The 18801-nt window shown below is 47.2% G+C and overlaps 1 protein-coding gene across 1 annotated transcript in view; it reads left to right on the plus strand.

Annotated features, from left to right (window-relative positions):
- Positions 1-18801, plus strand: part of LOC144505067 (organic cation/carnitine transporter 2-like) — a 79521-nt gene that overhangs the window by 41189 nt on the left and 19531 nt on the right. The window contains exon 5 of the mRNA XM_078230815.1: positions 11584-11710. Within this exon, the coding sequence (XP_078086941.1) occupies positions 11584-11710 (127 nt within the window). The remainder of the gene's footprint in view (positions 1-11583; positions 11711-18801) is intronic.

Consider the following 18801-nt stretch of genomic DNA (forward strand, 5'->3'; position numbering starts at 1 on the left):
CAAAGATTAGCTGCCTGCCGATTTAATTTAAATAGCGGCATAGCGTTGCGAGTTGACACTTGGAAAAGAACTGCAGGCTTATTTAGGAAATCGGACGGTGGCGAGATACCTGAAGAAGATTAAATTAATTATTAATTTAATTTATTTGTCTTTGCCAAACTCGGGACCCATGTATTGAGACTCGGAATCAGGATTAGAGTCAGGTTTCTTCCAAGCTGTGCTTCTACTGACTGAATGAAAAAGGGGTTTCTGAGAAACTGCTGGCCTGGAACGTAAAACATTTTATCTCATCTTTACAGGCTGTGAGCTCTGTTTTCTGAAGCTGGACTTCCATGGGAGATTTAATGGAGTCTTATGCTGAAGTAAAACATCACCTTTTTGCTTTCATGTTATTCTCTCTCTGGATCTTGCTTCAGTTTCAAATTCATTAAAGGTGCCCTTTTCCTTTGTTTTTCTGCATTCTTGTAAGGTGAAGGGTTTTTGATACCACTCACTGTCACCATGAAATCGGCTTCATAGCCTTGTGTATATTAACAGCAAGTCTTTATTATGAGAGAAGTCCTTATTATGAAAGAAAATGAGTGCAAAATATAAAAAAGGATAACGAAAGCTTCTATAAGTATATAAAAGGGAAGGGAGTAGCTAAAGTGAATGTTGGTCCCTTGGAGGATGAGACGGGGATGTTAATAGTGGGGGACACAGAAATGGCAGAGAAGCTAAATCGATATTCTCCCAACAGTTTTCCCAGTGGAGGACTAGCGCCATCCCAATAATAACAGATTGTGCAGAGGTGATAGAAAGGGAGAAACTTAGAACAATCAGCAAGAGAGAAATAGTATTCAATCAACTATTGGGATTGAAGACAGGCAAATCGCCAGGGCCTGATGGCCTACATCTAAGGGGTTTCAAAGGAAGTGACAGCAGAGATAGTGGATCCATTGCTTATAATATTCCAAAATTCCCAGGATGCGGGAAAGGTTCCACTGGATTGGAAACATGCTGATGTAATGCTCTTATTCCAAAGGGAGGGAGGCAGAAAGTAGGAAACTATAGACCAGTTAGTTTAACATCTGTTGTTGGGAAATTGTTAGAATCCATTATTAAGGAAGTAATAACAGGACATTTGGATAGTCAAAATACAATCCATCAGTCAGCATGGTTTTATGAAGGGTAAATTGTGTTTGACTAATTTGCTAGAATTCTTCAAAGTTGCCAAGTGGATAGCGGGGATTTTGTAGATGTAGTATATCTGGACGTCAGGAAGGCATTTGATAAGATGCATGCAGGAACAGAGTACCTGAGGGTTCATTTGCATGTATCTTTGAGAAGATGGCAGGACATCTTGAGAGAATAATTAGCAAAAAGCTAAGGGATTTTGGGCTTCATAAATAGAGGTCTTGAGTTCAAGAGCAGGGAAGTTATGCTGAACCTTCCTAAAGCTCTGAATAGGCCACAAGTAAAGTATTGTGTTCAGTTCTGGATTAGAAAAACATGAGTCCTTGATAGAGTGCAGAAGAGATTTAGCAGAATGGCCCTAGGGATGAAGGATTTTAGCAACCAGTTTAGGTTACAGGAGCCGAGCTTGTTCTCCTTAGGACAAAGAAGAGTGAGAGAAGATTATACAGAGGTGTAGAAGATTATGACAGGCTTGGATAAGGTAGACAAAGTAAAGTTGTTCCCATTTGCTAATCATACAAGAATCAGGGGAGACAGATTCAAGACTTTAAGCAAGAGGTGCAGAGGGGATGTAAGGAAGAATTCTCTTACACAGAGCATGGTAATAACTTGGAGCTCACTGCTGGTGAGTGTGTGGATGTCAATCAGATCAATTATTTCAGAAGGGAATGGGTACTTGAGATCAATAAACCTGTGATCCATGGGATAGAATGGGGGATTGGGATTTTTGGATTGCTCTACAGAGAGCTAGCATGGACTTGATAGGCCAAATAGCCTGCTTCTGTGCAGTAAGGGCTCCATGTGCAGAATTTAATGGTCTCCTCCCTGGGTAAGATGGGAGACTGGGTATGGGGGGGGGGGGGGGGGGGCATGTGATCAGGCGAGAGTGTGTGGGGTGAAGATCCCGCCGCCTTCCTCTGATCAAGTCCTGGTGAGATGACTTATGGGCAGGCAATTGAGGCCTTTAGATGCTCACTTAAGAGCCAATGAAGTGCCTCATCCCACCACTGCTGCTGCTGGTATTCAAGGGAGTCTTTGTTCAATCGAGGCACCCAGTATTGGAAATGGAGAGTCCACAGGATGCCATCCCTTGCCCTTGTATCCAAGCCCCCTTTCCTGTTTGTCCGTGGTTTCTGCTCTGCAACTCACATCACACCCACACTCAACTCTATCTGGTGATCTGTCAGCAACTCCCGTGATAGGCCCCATTATAGTACTAGCAGTGGGGTCAGTACTGGAGAGCTGCCGGTCTTTGAGCAGCAACTTTCAGGGTGGGATTTCACTTAATCAGACAGGAGGTGAGCACCTGATTGGAATGTTATATTATCGGGCCTCCTGGAGAGATGCGACGTGGAGCTCCTATCAGTTTTCCAAACAGTGGGCGACACTCCCATCAGCTACATTAAATCCTGGCCTGTGATTCTATGACTTTAATTTTACTCCTTGGTCCGGAGCGCAGATTCAGATAAATTCCTGCTTCTGCAAATCCAGCTGGGGGAAAGTACCCAGGACAATTGAATTTCGGTTTTGGGGGGGTGGGCTGTGGGGGAAGTGGGTGATAGCTGGAATCGAGTCCACTGTCTCTGTAAACAGTTCAGTGACAGCACAGGCAGAGGCAACCTAGCAAAAGGCACTTTGTCCTAGCAGCAACAAAACCAATAAAACAAAAGTCAGCCCTCATCCTTTCACACTGCCTCACCTCCACACAATCCCCATGTTCCATCCATGCTAACCTCATGCCACCCACCCTCAGGGCCTCTATATCCTCAATGCTAACCTATGCTCATCCACCCACTCTCCATGGTTCCTGGGGCCTTTGATGTCAACTTATTTTTCTCCACCCACCATGCATGACTATCCATACACTCCATGCTAACCTATTTCCCTCCATCCAACCTACAGCCCTTTATAGCCCCAATGTCAACTTAGTGCCAACTAATGCCAACCCATGACCCCAGCACCCTTTGTCCTACACCTTCCATGCCAACTCAGCCAGTATCCACCATGGGCAGACCACAGGACCTATACTAAGAGGAAATAAAATAAGAATCGTAAGGGCAGGATTTTCTAGTCCCACCTTTGGCAGGCATGGCGGTTGGTGGGACCAGAAAACTGAGCATTTGGCCAAGAGTTACTTTCCTGCTGGTTTGAAATTTTCCTCTTCCTATGTTCATGGCAGGTCATGTTGCCTGCTGTGCCATATCAGAAACTGTATTTGCATGCATCTGAATCTCATGAATACTCATTAAAACCCCAGCTAACTAGAATCACCTCCCCAACTCCAGATCAAATAGCCACACCAGTGGCTAGTTGTACTAGTGTGATTGACAAATGCGTCTAAAGAACAGCAGTTCACTCATGACCTCCAAGTGTGTGTGCGCAGTGCTCGCCTACCTTTCAATGCACTGCGCCCACCATTGTCCTGACTCCTTGCCAAAGCTGTTTAAGTGAGACCAGCAGTAAAGCAAGGAGGGGCTCTAGAGCCAAGGCTTCACAAGCAAGACCAGCAGAAAGGTGGTATGGAATTGGAAGGCAAAACCTTGACTGGAGATGTGTAGCAGGGTGACTGGATAGGGGGTCGGGGGGTGGGAGGGGGGGCGGTGGCGGCGGTATGGGGGCAGGAGACTGGCTGGGAAAGAGAGCGCAGAGCCACATGACTGAAAGGGCTGATGACTAGGAGAAAGATAGCACAGAAACAAATGACTAGGGGGGATTCCTGGGGAACTGGGAGGAAATTAGTCGGGGCCAGAAAGCATAGACAGTCCTGGGGATTTGCACCACAGTTTACAGGGCTGTGCTTGGCACATCAGTCCTTCGCCAAGTTCAGGGAGTGGGCAGGCCTTCAGTCCTTTGTCAGTGGTGTCCAGCATGGTGCGCAGGGTGTGGTCAATCCCTTACGCATGTTGGTCCTGGGGAACTGTGGGCCGCAGATGGCATAGCCATAGTCAGGGAAGGCATCTGCAGCCTGTATATGAGGAACAGAGGGCACTTGATGGTCTCATGGGGATAAAGCGGGGCTTCAAGATGAGAAGGAAGATAGGGAGGGGTCAGGCCTACATAGGGCTTGGGACATTGGCATCAAACGTTTCGGGAAAAGGAAAGGGATCTCAATGACAATGGGTTAGAGGAAGAGAAAGGAGAGTGATTGGAGGAAGGGAAACCTGTGCACAATCCTCATCCAGCACAATGGGAAGGGTTTCACGGTCACAGGGTTTGGTGTCTGGAAACTGGTCCGTAATAAAACCTCTGACCACCACTTTTCAAGCTGATCCAATTATGCAGTTGAGAAGCAAGGAATGAAAAAATCGTTAGGGAACAGCTCTCAGGGTTTTTGGGAGGAATGAACTACAACACTTTTGGGCTGATTGAAGGAGTGCCCAACTAATTTCTGCTTTACCAAATGGAGTAGAAAGCCAAGCTGTGAAATGTTAGGAAAATCAAATGCCAATTTAGGGATTGTGGCACCTTGACTCACGTTGTGCATCCTTGCGAGAACCTATTCCCATTTAGGGGCTACTTTTGGATTTCCTTCCAAAGACCCTTTGTCCCTCTCTTAGAAAATTGCAAGGGTCAGAATGATACAGCTGTAAAGGGAAAACAGCCAAAATGCTTATGCCAAATACCTCTAAAATCTGCAGCTGTCAAGTTCAGGCTTTGCAGCCCCTCACTCTCTCCCAAACCCAATGTTGTGCTGTGTAATCCAAAGGATTCCGTCTGACAGTCCCCTGACTGAGGCTGCGATCACCTGCAGCACTCAGTTAGATCCAAGCCTCTGTGTGAAACCCTTCCATTCTTGTGGTATTTGTAGACGTGCTGGAATGGGGTTTAGGGGTGAGGGTGCCCTATCAGTGATCCTTAAGGCAATAATATCTCTGCAAGAGATGATGTGGTGAAATCATGGCTGGAAAGAATGCAACCCATGGACTTCACTCCTTGGCTTGCAACTAGAAGGTGACCATTGCAGTCCTATGATTGTTCATGTTTCTGGTCATTGTTTCCACAGAGACGAAGATGAGTGTATGAAGGATGGAGCAGCCAACATTGTGTTTATCCTGGCAAACAGGAAACTGAGAAGGCTAAAAAGAAGGGCCCATCATCGTCAGCCTGGGAACAGGGAAGGACCTCACCCTGATAAAGAAAGGCACGCGGGGCGCCCTCAAGATCCTGAAGTTGAGACTGACAGACCCATTCAATGGAAGTGTTTGGCGTGACCAGGGGTGTACCAAAGGCACTTTTCATACCTACAGATAGGCGAGAGACAATGCTGCAGATGCCTTCACTTGTCAAGGGATTTGGTGGCTTATATCTGCCACATTCCCCAGGAAGAGCTAACAATGCAGGGACTGGGAAGCACTCCATTGTGACGGCTGCTCTGAACTTTGTTGAAAGTGGCTCATTCCAGGACTGAGGACACTGGGAACCTATGCAGGACTTCCTCAGCATCTACTCACAAATATATCCAGAGGCTTACCAACATCGTATTGAGCAAAGCACAGTTCTCCCTGGATGAAGCCAGCCAGGCTGCCAGAACTGTGAGACTTGCAGCGATCTCCGGATTCCCACAGTTGCAGAGTGCCATCGACTGTAGTGACAGCATCCACTATAATTGATAAATAGGGGAGGGTCCCATTTTTTTAATGTGCAGCTAGGCTGTAATCACCAGAAGCAGATTATGCAGGTATGTGCAAGATACCCTGGAAACTCCCATGACTCCTCCATCTTGAGTCACTGGCAGGTGCTGCAGTGTGGCAAGACAAGTGTTCAGGTCTGATCAGCATACTCAGTCCAAAGCATGAGATTGATTTTAAGGATTCAGCCATCTGTAACTCGCAGTCATGGATGTGAATCTGCATTTCAGCTCACCTTTCAGTGGACTGTGAAAATTTAATAGCATCATCGGCTGATCCCTGTCAAGCACTCACAACCATGTCCCTGTTTGGACTCTACCAAGTTCTGGTACAGCTTAGCCCTGACATCTGTCGACCCGAACATGCTGACTTTTCAGTTCGACATTGAATACTCTAATTGTTGATAACAAAGAGCACATATCAGGTGCATTCAACCTTCAATCTGATCCCATCAGAGACCCCACCCCCTCATTTTCATTCTACCAATCCAACATATTCACATGGAAACCAGATACACCAATCCTTCTTCGGCAATCACTCTTTAATGAGTATGACTTTCCACCTAAGGAAACTCTGTGTCATGGGTTCTGTGGCTCCTTGCGTGACCGATGAGCCCGATCCTAGAGCAGACATTTCTGTGAGGTGAGTTCGGTCCTTGACTTAAGATCATTGGCTTCCTTTCTCAGGCTCCTTTGCCAAACTTCCTCTTGCGTTGGATGTCTCTTCAGTCAGGGGGGGTCCTCCAGGTAGGTTTGTCCTGAGCAAGTGTACCACAGGCATTGATGTCTATGTTATATTTTTTGAGGTAAGCCTTCAGAGTGTCTTTAAAGCACTTTTTTTTCCCCTCCTCTTGTTTGGATGCCTTCCTTGAGCTGGGTGAAGAAGATTTGCTTTGGCAGTCGGGACTCTGGCATCTTAAGCATGTGGCCAGTTTCAGACGATCATGGCTGGTGCTCTTGGCACTTTCAAGGAAGCTGATATCACACCAATATCATTGCAACGAGCAAATAACCATGTCAGCTGATCATCTGGGAGCTGGCACAGAGTTAATGTCAAAAGGCGCCAGCCAGAACTTCTAGCCCAGCGCAGCATCCTTCCTTGACAAAACCCGTCATCTGTGGCCTTTATACACATCTCCGATCTTGCATAGTTTCAGCCTTCTGGTCGGAATCACGAAGCTCAGCATCATGGAGGTGGAAAAGTTGGGATGTTTAGATGTACACGTGGGCATGAGATAACGCTGCACACCACCAGGAGCACATGAAAGCCATGGATTTTGATGGCTGTGTAAACCGCATTCAAGGCTGAGGCCAATGAAAGATGCACCAACTGAGTTCGACTGCAATGCGTCTCGCCATTCAATCCTTCAGGATCCACTTTGAGCACTCCTCAGTGTAAAAGCATCAGGAGGCCAAACCAGCCTGCAGCTTTTAAACTCATGAGCCAACATTACATAAACCACTGAATTAGGTCTCAGAGAGGCTTTGCCCAACCACCAAGCTCTTAAAGCCAGTGGCTTCATTCATGTCACTCCTGCACAGAGAGCATTCAAGCACTGTAATGAGGAGGTGCGAGACGTAGACCTGAGGCAGACGCTGAAACACCTTGAGGAGGAGAGGAGGGCAGGGGTCATCTATTACATGCGACTGACCACAGAGCATATTATCAGACAGAAGACACATACACTAGGTGAGAAATTAACAATAACAAATTCCGATTACAGATGCGCGAAATATAGACAGAATGTGGCATTTTTGCGCTCTTACTATTTCTTAATTTTCCTAACCATGGCAACCACCATGGATAAGGTGGAGGCAGCCTGCTGAATGTTACCCTCTGTTGTCTGTGATGACCCGTGGTGGGTGCCCTCTGGAGTGCCACGGCCTGGAGAGGCCAAGCCTGCTTTGGGTCTGCTGCTGTGGCACAGCTGCACACTCCTCAGCCTTTGGAGCTGGAGCTGATGGGGTCGCAGGCAGAGGGATTTAGTAACAACTGGACACTCTCTGAGTCACCTGGATGGATGGCCCCAGGATGTCCAGCTGTCTCTCCTCCTCCTTTTATGTGTCCAAGTTGACTCCTTGAGAAGAAGGGGCAGATGGAGTGAGGTTGAGATGCCCCATCTGCCTCTCACCTCGCCACTGATGAATCCCAACTATGCCTAGAGCGATGGAGTGCAGGTCCTCGCTCTGATCAGGTGCAGAGCCTTGGACCAAGGTCTCCAAGGCAGTTGTCATCCTACCAATGTTGACCTCAGTACACTGGCACATCACACAACAACATCAGGTTGAGCGCAGAGGTCCATCCTCTAATCTGTTCTTGGCCTGAAATTCCTGCTTGATGTTCCTGTGTCTGTCCAGCTCCAACATCTCTAAGGGCCAAGTCCAGAGGCTCGTCATAAAATTCTGACTCAGCAGGAGCCAAGACTCCAGCAATCCTCTGAGTGCTATTTACCTTGGGTGTCTCCCTCTCTCTCTCTCTCTGCCTGCTGTGGACCTGAATCTGTGCTGTGCTCACCAGATGGTGTCTGTCAAACCTGCTCTAAATCTTGATTCCTTTGAGGTGTGTGTCTCTGCACTAGTGGAGGGTGTGGGTGCCTTTAATACTGTGATGGCTCTACCTCCAGTGAGTCCTCAGGATCCTCACCGAAGGTGGTGCGGGAGCTGGGGCTGACGGGCTGTCTGCCAGTGACCTTCTTCGTCTTCCAACAGAGAAGAGATAATGGGCGGGATTTTACAGCCTTGCTCGATCCGAGACCAGAAAATCTTGCCCGAGGTCGACGGACCTTCTCATTGTCCGCCTCTCGCCTGCTCCGATTCCCGTGGCGGGTGGGGTGGTAGGATTCTGGCGAATGAGTCATTGGCTGCACAGTGACCAACATTACAAAGTTCCTGAGGAGTTCTTAATGTTCTCACTGGCTTGAGAGCTGCCAATCTCGCCCTCGCTGCAGGTTGGGCCCCAGAACCCGCTGGCCAGCTCTGTTAATTGCGCTTCAAATCTAACACAAGGACATCACGCTTCTGGTTTGAGATCTCTGACTTTTGCTATGGGCGAACTTCTCCTGCATAAAGACATGAGCAGACTGTGAGCAGGACGGATGCCTAAGTAGATGGTAAGTATGTTTGCCTTCTGTGGGTGATGAGTGGACCTCTGTAAGGTCTGAGGGTGCGAGTTGTGCAGGATGTGACAAAAGATGAAGATGCTACAGTGTGTGAGGATCAGTGGTGATGTCACTTGTGGTGGTAATGTGTGAATCCCTGCGGACTGTAACTGTGAATGCCTGATGGGATTGTAGGAGTGTGAGTTGAGAATGAAGAGAAGGTAGACCTACGCTGGTGGAGTGGATGAGATCATTTATCTAGTTCCTATACAGGATGGTGGCTCTCCTCTGGGGAACATTAGCGCTGACTGCACTGGCGACCTGTTCCCAAGGTGAGGTTGGTGGATTTCTGGCTCCCAACATGGGGGAAGATTACTTCCCATGTCCCACAGTTCCCCTACTGCCTGGAGGAGTGCCCCCAGTGCAAAGTCGCTAAACTTTGGAGCAGCGTGCTTTGCTCTCTTAGGGATCAGTCGACTGGTCAGCATGTCAAGTCCTGAGCTGCAGTGAGTGAAATGTAAGCCAATGAGGTAACAGCAGAACATTTGATTCCCTGCTGATATGGCCTGCACCATGTTCAGGCTGAAAAGCAGACAATCCGATGTGCAAACCTGTCATGAAAGCTGGCAGATTCCGCTCCACCTTTCCGGCCCATTACCACGCCGAGAGCGGAATTCTACCTGCCACAGGAATTTTAGCGGGCGGGATACAGACCATGCAAATGTCCGTTGACCGTGGGCAGAATGCTCCGACTTTGGGGTGAGCATGGCCAGAAAATCCCACCATTAGTGTCTAGATTGCAAAAATCTCCCAATAGGACAGGATTTTCTATGCCCAGTCAGGGCTGGCGTGCTCAGTGACAAGTTTAGAAAATCTTCATGAGAAGGCCCTCGGTGTATTTCCCAGAGAGGTAAATCCTGGCCGTGATTGTCCCTTCCCCCTGTCAATGAAGTTATGAGGCTGCAAAACCATTGGTGATTGGGCAAGTTTGAAGATCCTCTTGCGACAGGTGGGCATGAATCACTCACAGAGTGTGGCACTCCGAACACTCAGCATTAGACATTGCACATTAACCGTCCTGTTCCAAGCGAATTACAGCTTGGGAGTGTAAGTTAGCCTAATGTCTGCATTTGTGTTGAGAGTACAGAATGCAATTGAGTGGCCACGTCAAGGACGGAATTCTACCTGCCATGGGAATTTTAGCTTCAGTCTGTCATGTGGTGTGGGGCAGATGTGGAGGTTTGACTAAGCATCAATCGAACTGAACATTGTTCATCTATTTGGTAGCCAGACCTCTCTGGGAGCTTCCTATCCCTATGCAGAGTGCTACCTCTGTGCAGGGACTCCTTTTAAATAAGGATTATTGAAGGCAAGATGTTACGGTGGGGAGGGGGAATCAGTGACCAGTAATCCACCATCAAACCCCTGCCTCTGCATTTTCTAAACACAGTGCCGCACAGATGGTGGAGAAAGCTGCTATTTCCATTGGCATCGGCGAGTCAAATATCACTTTACCTGTCCAAAATCCGACTCTGCCGATTTCTGAGATGAATCGCTTTAAGTGTGTATTGCTGAATTCATTGGGTCAAACTGAACTGACAGGCACACCACTGTGATAATGATAGGTTGTGAAATCAGACATGCAGCCTGACCCCTGGCACTGCCCAAGGGGCAAACTGGCAATGCCCAAGGGGCACCTTGGCACTGCCCACCGGGCATCGGTCAGTGCTAAGGGGCTGGGGCCTATTGGGTCGGTGATCGGTGGGGGGGCCCTGCTGTCACTCTGTATTTGGGATCGGTGGCAGTGGGAGGGAGGACGGCGGTCGGGGCTGGCCATCTGGAGGGGGGGTTGGGACTTTCAGGGGGTGGGGGCGTGGGATCAGGAAATTGGGACTGGCTGGGTGGGTGGAGGGGTCAGGGAGATTGGGACTAGCCAAGGAGTGGGGACATTGGGGTTGGCCTGGGGAGGTCCAGGAGGCCTGCATTTGGGGGGTGGGGCTCGGCAAGGGCAGCGATGGAGGGCGGGTTACAGGGCTGGCGAGCGATTGGACTGGCCAGCAATCGGGAGGCCGTCAGTGTGGGGCCACTACGCATACGCCGATCTCGGCGCTGGCAGGTCGGCGCATGCGCAGTGGCCCGCTCAGTGCTAAGCTGCCGATCTCTCCAGCAGGAATAGGCCCCGCCCCGTTTTTCAGAGGGAATCCTTCTAGGGCACTCTGTGATGTACAGAGCATGGGAGATTCAATCTGAAAATCCCGCTAAAAAAATCAGCGTGAGTTACTCCCATTTTCATGCCAATCGGGGGCTTTGAATTTTTTTGGGAGAATCCCGGCCGTGATGTTCACATTCTCCAGGAATTTGGTTTATAACCAGTGGATTGTCATTATTACCACTTGGGTATTATATCCTGTCTTAACAAAAGCAGAGGGGTGATTACTTGCTGCTTACAGAACAAAAATTCAGATTAAAGGAATAAAAATCAAGTGTGCTGTGTCAGAAATGGGCAATCCTTACCCTGGAATTTTGTTTTCACACGATACTTAATAAAATTGGGTGATAAAGACAGAAGATACCTCTTTTACAATTTCTGCTTGCCCTTTAGATCTCTCTCTTCTATGCTCCATATCAGGGTATATATATTAATATTTAAATATTTATTTAAAATAACATACTCTATCACAGGTTTATCCCTGAATCTCCACGCTGGCTACTGGTAAAGGGAAGAGTACAGGAGGCTGAAGCAATCCTCCGAAAAGCTGCAAAGAAGAATCGTGTCACTCCACCAGCGGTGCTCTTCAATGAACTTGAGGTACTGGCACACACTTGTTTCTTGCATGGTTGTTCAACTCTGCAATACAGACCTGCTCCTTTAATACTGATTATTCCACCCTTCCCTTCTACTCTAAAGCTTGACATTCAGAAGTTGACATTTTACCATGTTATGCATTTGGGTGGCACAGCGGTTAGCACTGCTGCCTCACAGTGCCAGGGACCCAGGTTCGATTCCTGGCTTGGGTCACTGTCAGTGTGGAGTTTGCACGTTCTCCCCATGTCTGCATGGGTTTCCTCCGGGTGCTCCGGTTTCCTCCCACAGTTTAAAAGACGTGCTGGCTAGGTGCATTGATCCAAACAGGCGCTGGAGTATGGCGACGAGGGGAATTTTTCACAGTAACTTCATTGCAGTGTTAATTTAAGCCTTACTTGTGACTAATAAATAAACTTTACAGGGGTCACAAGTTTTGCAGATTTTTCGTACATTTACCCAGACTGTGAGTACTACCATGTCATTTAGCCATTAAGGATCTCAGAGTTCAATTCTGTCTTCACCCAAAAGCAAATTTAGCACATAGCATTTACGATGAGAATTTTGGCTGGTTTGTTTTAGCTTCCTTGGGGTATTAGGACAACTTTAGTGCCATCAACTGTGCAAATGAGAGATCAGATATGATTTGTTTCTTTCATTACTGTAGCACATACAGAATTGGATCATTTAACCATTTCACAATCTTTTTCCCATGGAGTCTGATTGTCTTGTTCCAATGGCCATTAATTCAACACCGGTCTGAGGCTGAACTTTTAGTCTTACCTACTCACTGAGTAAAATTGTTGTGCCAGTTGGGTACCTTTTCGTAATTTAGGCATGAGGTCACATTTGCACTCTTCCCTCAGTTCATAAAGATGTGCATTGTGTTAGAGTGAGCCCAAATGATGACTAGATTCTTTGTTTACACTAAACTTTCCTTTCATTTCAATTCTTGCAATGAACTTTGGCAAGTTATTGCTGTGCATTTTGTAGGTGGTACACACTGCTGTCGCTGTGCGCTGATCGTGGAGGGAGTAAATGTTAAAGGTGATGCGTGGTTAGTGATCAAGAAGGCTGCCTTATCTTGGACTGAGCTGAACTTCTTGAGTGTTGCTGGAGTTGCACTTGCAGGCAATGGAGATCATTCCATCACACTCCTAACTAAGTAGATGGACTTCTGGGGAGTCAGGAGGTTGCAACAGAATTTTCAACCTCTGATCTGCTTTTGTTTTTATATGACTGGCCCAGTTAAGTTTCTAGGCAATGGTTGGCCCCACAATGTTAATGGTGGGAGATTCAGCAATGGCAATGCCACTGAATGCTCAGAGGAGACAGTGAGATCTCTCGCTGGAGATTGTCGTTGTCTTTCAATTGTGTGGCATGACTGTTACTTGCCATGTTATCAGCCCAGGGCTGAATGTTGCCCAAGCTTGTCGAAACTCTGTCTCCCTCATAAGAAGTTGGAAGACTCGACTTTCAAAGATCTAGCCACTGTATTCCCCCAAATGCCACTCCGAGTCAGATTGTCTGTATGATGACACACCACTAGATGAATCAATCTCTTATCCGAGGACTGCTTTCCACAAGATTCACATCGCTGCAATCCAGTATCCAATTACAGGTACAATTTCAACTGTTTAGCAGACTGCTAGTTTCACTGAGCTGGCACTGCCCCTGAGTTTCTACAAAATCCAGTCTCCAGCTACAACAAGCTATAAGTGGCTACCAAGGATTCTCCTGAGCTCTAACCCTTTCCAACACTGAGCAGCAACATTCCCCAGAACTTCTCCATGACTTCACTACCTCGAGCGTACCAACAACAGCACTTCTGCCTAAAGCCTGTTGTGCTTCCCAACATGCCTACTTACATGGGCTTACCTTTTTTCCCACCACCACGGGCCCCATGGTTGGGAGCCCATTCAAAGATCACTGCGCAGACCATGATCTCAGCCATAGCCCTGAAGAATCCAGAATGCTGGGTGGAGAATGCCTGTCCTACTCCGCGTATGCACCAGAACTCCTTGGGCATGCTGGCACTCCTAGTCCTTGGCCTCTGCCCAGAAAATACCCTGGACAGACTGCTAAGTTCATATTTCTTAACAATTAGAATTATAGAATCATAGAAACCCTACAGTGCAGAAAGAGGCCATTTGGCCCATCGAGTCTACACCGACCACAATCCAACCCAGGCCCTACCCCCTTATCCCTACGTATTTACCCACTAATCCCTCTAACCTACGCATCTCAGAACACTAAGGGGCAATTTTAGCATGGCCAATCAACCTAACTTGCACATCTTTGGACTGTGGGAGGAAACCGGAGCACCCGGAGGAAACCCACGCAGACACGAGGAGAATGTGCAAACTCCACACAGACAGTGACCCAAGCTGGGAATCAAACCCAGGTCCCTGGAGCTGTGAAGCAGCAGTGCTAACCACTGTGCTACCGTGCTGCCCTATAAATTGTCCCTAACACCATGAGTTCTTATCTTGTGCAGTAACATTTCATGTTGTATCCAAATTCGTGCCAACTGCTGCTCCTTTATCCACCCTTCTTGTTACAACCTCAAAGAACTCCAAAAAAATTGTTGAGCACATAAAACCATGTTGACTCTGATTATATTATTTTCTAAATATCCTGTTACTGCTTCCTAAATAGCAAAATAACAGTTCCAACACTTCCCCAATTACAAATGTTAGTTGCCCATTTTCTGTCACCCCCATTTCTTGAACAGGAATGTGCAGTTTTCCAATCTGCTGGGACCTTTCCATAGTCTAATAATTTCTCTTCAAAACAAAGGAATTGGGGTAACACAGGAAATTATAGGCCAATCAGTTTAGTTTTTGGTAAACTACTAGAGTCACAAATGCAGGATGAAATTAATAAGCATTTGCAAACACGTTAATCATATCATTCAATATGCAAAAGACCAGTTACGCTGACTGACCTTCGAAAATTATTTGAAGTAAATGAAATAGATAACAAAGCTGATATGGATGTCTGAAAACTTTGGTTAAGGTACCAGGTACCATGTAAACGGCTTGAAGCAAATCCTAGCACATGGAATTAAGGGATCACATGAATAAATTAACAGTTGAAAGAGAAAGTAAAGGATCAGGATGAATGTTATTAGAAAGATATGGGGTGGAACTTTTCCATATTTTGGTGTGGTAGTGAGTGGGAAAGGCGACATTTAGCCCGCCAGCAGCAGTGGTGGGTTTGTGTGCTGCATTTTTAGATATTTTTTCAGAAATAAATTTCTCCATGGGTTTCACACCATCTCTGTGGTGGGCGGCCAAATCAACCATTAGCTGAGTGCTTCAACCAGCGGGGAACTCTAATTAAAAGCTGCTCCAGCTCTCCCCAGCCCCTTCCTCATGGTTCATGCAGAGGTTGGCTGCTAAGAAGTCAGCCCCATGATTCCTGGAGGCCTCGGTCACTAAGCTGCACTCACAGGCGGGATGGAAATCAGCAAGCAAGGAGATGAACCCAGCATGGAAGACGGTGGCAGCATTGGTAAACGCATACTGCCTGCAGAGAAGGATGGCCATCCAGTGCCACAAAAGGATGAATGATCCCCTCCATTCTGCCATGGTGATTCACTCCTCCTATCAATCTCAACTCCCACACTCACATCCATCACACAACCGCAGTGAGCCCACTCACTGCCAGTTCAAAGCACACTGCCATTCACTCTACCACCCACAAGGCTGTGTTCTCAGCCCCCTACAATACTCCTTATACACCTATGACTGTGTGGCCAAATTCCCCTCCAACTCGATTTTCAAGTTTGCTGATGACACCACCGTTGTAGATCGGATCTCAAACAATGACGAGACAGAGTACAGGAATGAGATGGAGAATCTGGTGAACTGGTGCAGTGACAATAATCTCTCCCTCAATGTCAACAAAATGAAGGAGATTGTCATCGACTTCAGGAAGCGTAGTGGAGAACATGCCCCGTCTACACCAATGGGGACGAAGTAGAAATGATCGAGAGCTTCAAGTTTTTAGGTGTCCAGATCACCAACAACCTGTCCTGGTCCCCCCATGCCGACAGTATTGTTCAGTCCACCAACGCCTCTACTTTCTCAGACGATTAAGGAAATTTGGCATGTCAACTACGACTCTCACCAACTTTTACAGATGCACCATAGAAAGCATTCTTTCTGATTGTATCACAGCTTGGCATGGCTCCTGCTCTGCCTAAGATTGCAAGAAAATACAAAAGGTCATGAATGTAGCCCAATCATCACTCAAACCAGCCTTCCATCCATTGACTCTGTCTACCCTCCCCGTTGCCTCGGCAAAGCAGCCAGCACAATTAAGGACTCCACGCATACCAGACATTCTCTCTTCCACCTTCTCCCATCAGGAAAAAGGTACAAAAGTCTGAGGTCACATACCAACTGACTCAAGAACAGTTTCTTTCCTGCTGCCATCAGACTTTTGAATGGACCTACCTTGCATGAAGTTGATCTTTCTCAACACCCTAGCTATGTCTGTAACACTACATTCTGCACTCTCTTGTTTCTATGAACGGTATGCTTTGTCTGTATAGCGCACAAGAAACAATACTTTTCACTGTATCCCAATACATGTGACAATAATAAATCAAATCAAAAAATCTTTATCCCCCCCTGTGGCCATCTCCTTATCATCTTACTGCACCCACTCAGTTGCAGTGTGTGGTCTCTGCACAGGAGTCATCAGCCATGTCCTGAGTGAGTATCACATGTCCCCAAGAAGACAACCCAGTAGCCGCTGTGGTCCCTCAAAAACATCAGGGATCTGAGACCATATAAAGATGTAGGAGTCATGTACATTCCCTGAAAATCTAGCACACATCTGAACGATGCGCTTCTTATGGTCACAGACTAGTTGAATATTTAGGGAGTGGAAGCCCTTGTGGTTGATGAACTGGATTCCTTGTGGCCACGGAGATCAGAGAGTCACGTGCGTGCAGTCATTGTCATAGAGTCATAGAGGTTTACAGCATGGAAACAGGCCCTTCAGCCCAACTTGTCCATGCCGCCCTTTTTTTTAAAAACCCCTAAGCTAATCCCAATTGCCTGCATTTGGCCCATATCCCTCTATACCCATCGTACCCATGTAACTATCTAAATGCTTTTACAAAGATAAAATTGTACCCGCCTCTACTACTACCGCTGGCAGCTTGTTCCAGACACTCACCACCCTCTGTGTGAAACAATTGCCCCTCTGGACACTTTTGTATCTCTCCCTCCTCACCTTAAACCTATGCCCTCTAGTTTTAGACTCCCCTACCTTTGGGAAAAGATATTGTCTATCTACCTTGTCTATGCCCCTCATTATTTTATAGACCTCTATAAGGTCACCCCTCAGCTTCCTACGCTCCAAAGAAAAAAGTCCCAGTCTATTCAGCCTCTCCTTATAACTCAATCCATCAAGTCCTGGTAGCATCCTAATAAATCTTTTCTGCACTCGTTCTAGTTTAATAATATCCTTTCTATAATACGGTGACCAGAATTGCACACACTATTCCAAGTGTGGCCGTACCAATGTGTTGTGCAACTTCAAGAAGACGCCCCAATCCTGTATTCAATGTTCTGACCGATGAAACCAGTCAATGGAACCCTATACTTGCAGAAAGCCTGCAATCTGAGTGAAACCCATGGCCCTTGGATACTGGCCAGCCTGATTTTGGTCGAAATTGACGTAGTTGTATATCCTTGCAAAGTGTGCGTCCGTTACTTCCTTGATGCATTTTTGAGCGGAGGCTTGCAAGATGCTACAAAGTCACCTGTGGAGGTCTGGAAGCAGCTGGTCACATAAAGATTGAGGGTGGCTGTGACTTCCAATGCCACAGACAATGGGATGTCCTCCAAGTCCATACGGCACCAACTCCTGCAGAAAGTTGCATACATGAGCCGCCGTGCCCCTGGACAGGTGAAGTCTTCACCAACACTGGTTCTCATCTGTAGGAAGTTCAACCACTGTCTCTGGACCTTGGGTCGTGGAAGGCACCTCCGACTGACTGCTCCCTGGGGTCTCTCCTGTAGCGGAGCAGGCCCTGCCACCCCCTCCTGCTAAGCGTTCTGCTCCTGCCACTGGAGACACCTTAGTTGATGGCCTCTCTCTGCTCGATGCATAAAAGAATGACAGTCAGTTCCACAGACTCCATCTCTCACTCGCGCTAATCGCTGGTATGGAAAAGGGAGAGTGTGTTAACGATGTGTCTTTGCCTCCAAGCGTTGACCTTTTGCCCTTTCAGCTTCAGTAGCTGCATCTCAACGACCAGTGACTACTGTGCTGACCATCAAATTAAAACCTGTCCTTCAACTGCTCCCACGATGGACAAGACCCCACACCACCCTTTCTCCACTCAGCTTGACATGTACCTGAAATTAATAAGCATTTGCAAACACGTGAATCATATCATTCAATATGCAGAAGACCAGTTACGCGGACTGACCTTCGAAAATTATTTGAAGTAAATGAAATAGATAACAAAGCTGATATGGATGTCTGAAAACTTTGGTTAAGGTACCAGGTACTATGTGAACGACTTGAAGCAAATCCTAGCACATGGAATTAAGGGATCACATGAATAAAGTAATAGTTGAAAGAGAAAGTAAAGGATTAGAATGAACGATATTAGAAAGATATGGGGTGGAATTTTTCCATATTTTGGTGCGGTAGTGAGTGGGAAAGGCAACATTTGGCCCGCCAGCGGCAGTAGTGGGTTTGTGTGCTACATTTTTAGATTTTTTTTAGAAATAAATTTCTCCATGGGTTTCACACCGCCTCTGCGGTGGGCGGCCAAATCAACCATTAGCTGAGTGCTTCAATCAGCGGGGAACTCTAATTAAAAGCTGCTCCAGCTCTCCCCAGCCCCTTCCTCATGGTTCAGTGCAGAGGATGGCTGCTGAGAAGTCAGTCCCATGGAGGCCTTCCTCACTGAGCTGCACTCACACATGGATAGAAATAAGTTATGCAGCTCCGTGCCAATTTCTGGCGCCAGAAATCCGGCTGCCGGAGAATCGCGAAGGCCGTGGGACCCGTGGGGAGCCCACAAAACAGCCTCTGCTTAAGCCCCCACTCCTGTTACGCTCCTT

Source organism: Mustelus asterias, chromosome 16, assembly GCF_964213995.1.
Source record: "Mustelus asterias chromosome 16, sMusAst1.hap1.1, whole genome shotgun sequence".
NCBI classification, from domain to species: Eukaryota; Metazoa; Chordata; class Chondrichthyes; order Carcharhiniformes; family Triakidae; genus Mustelus; species Mustelus asterias.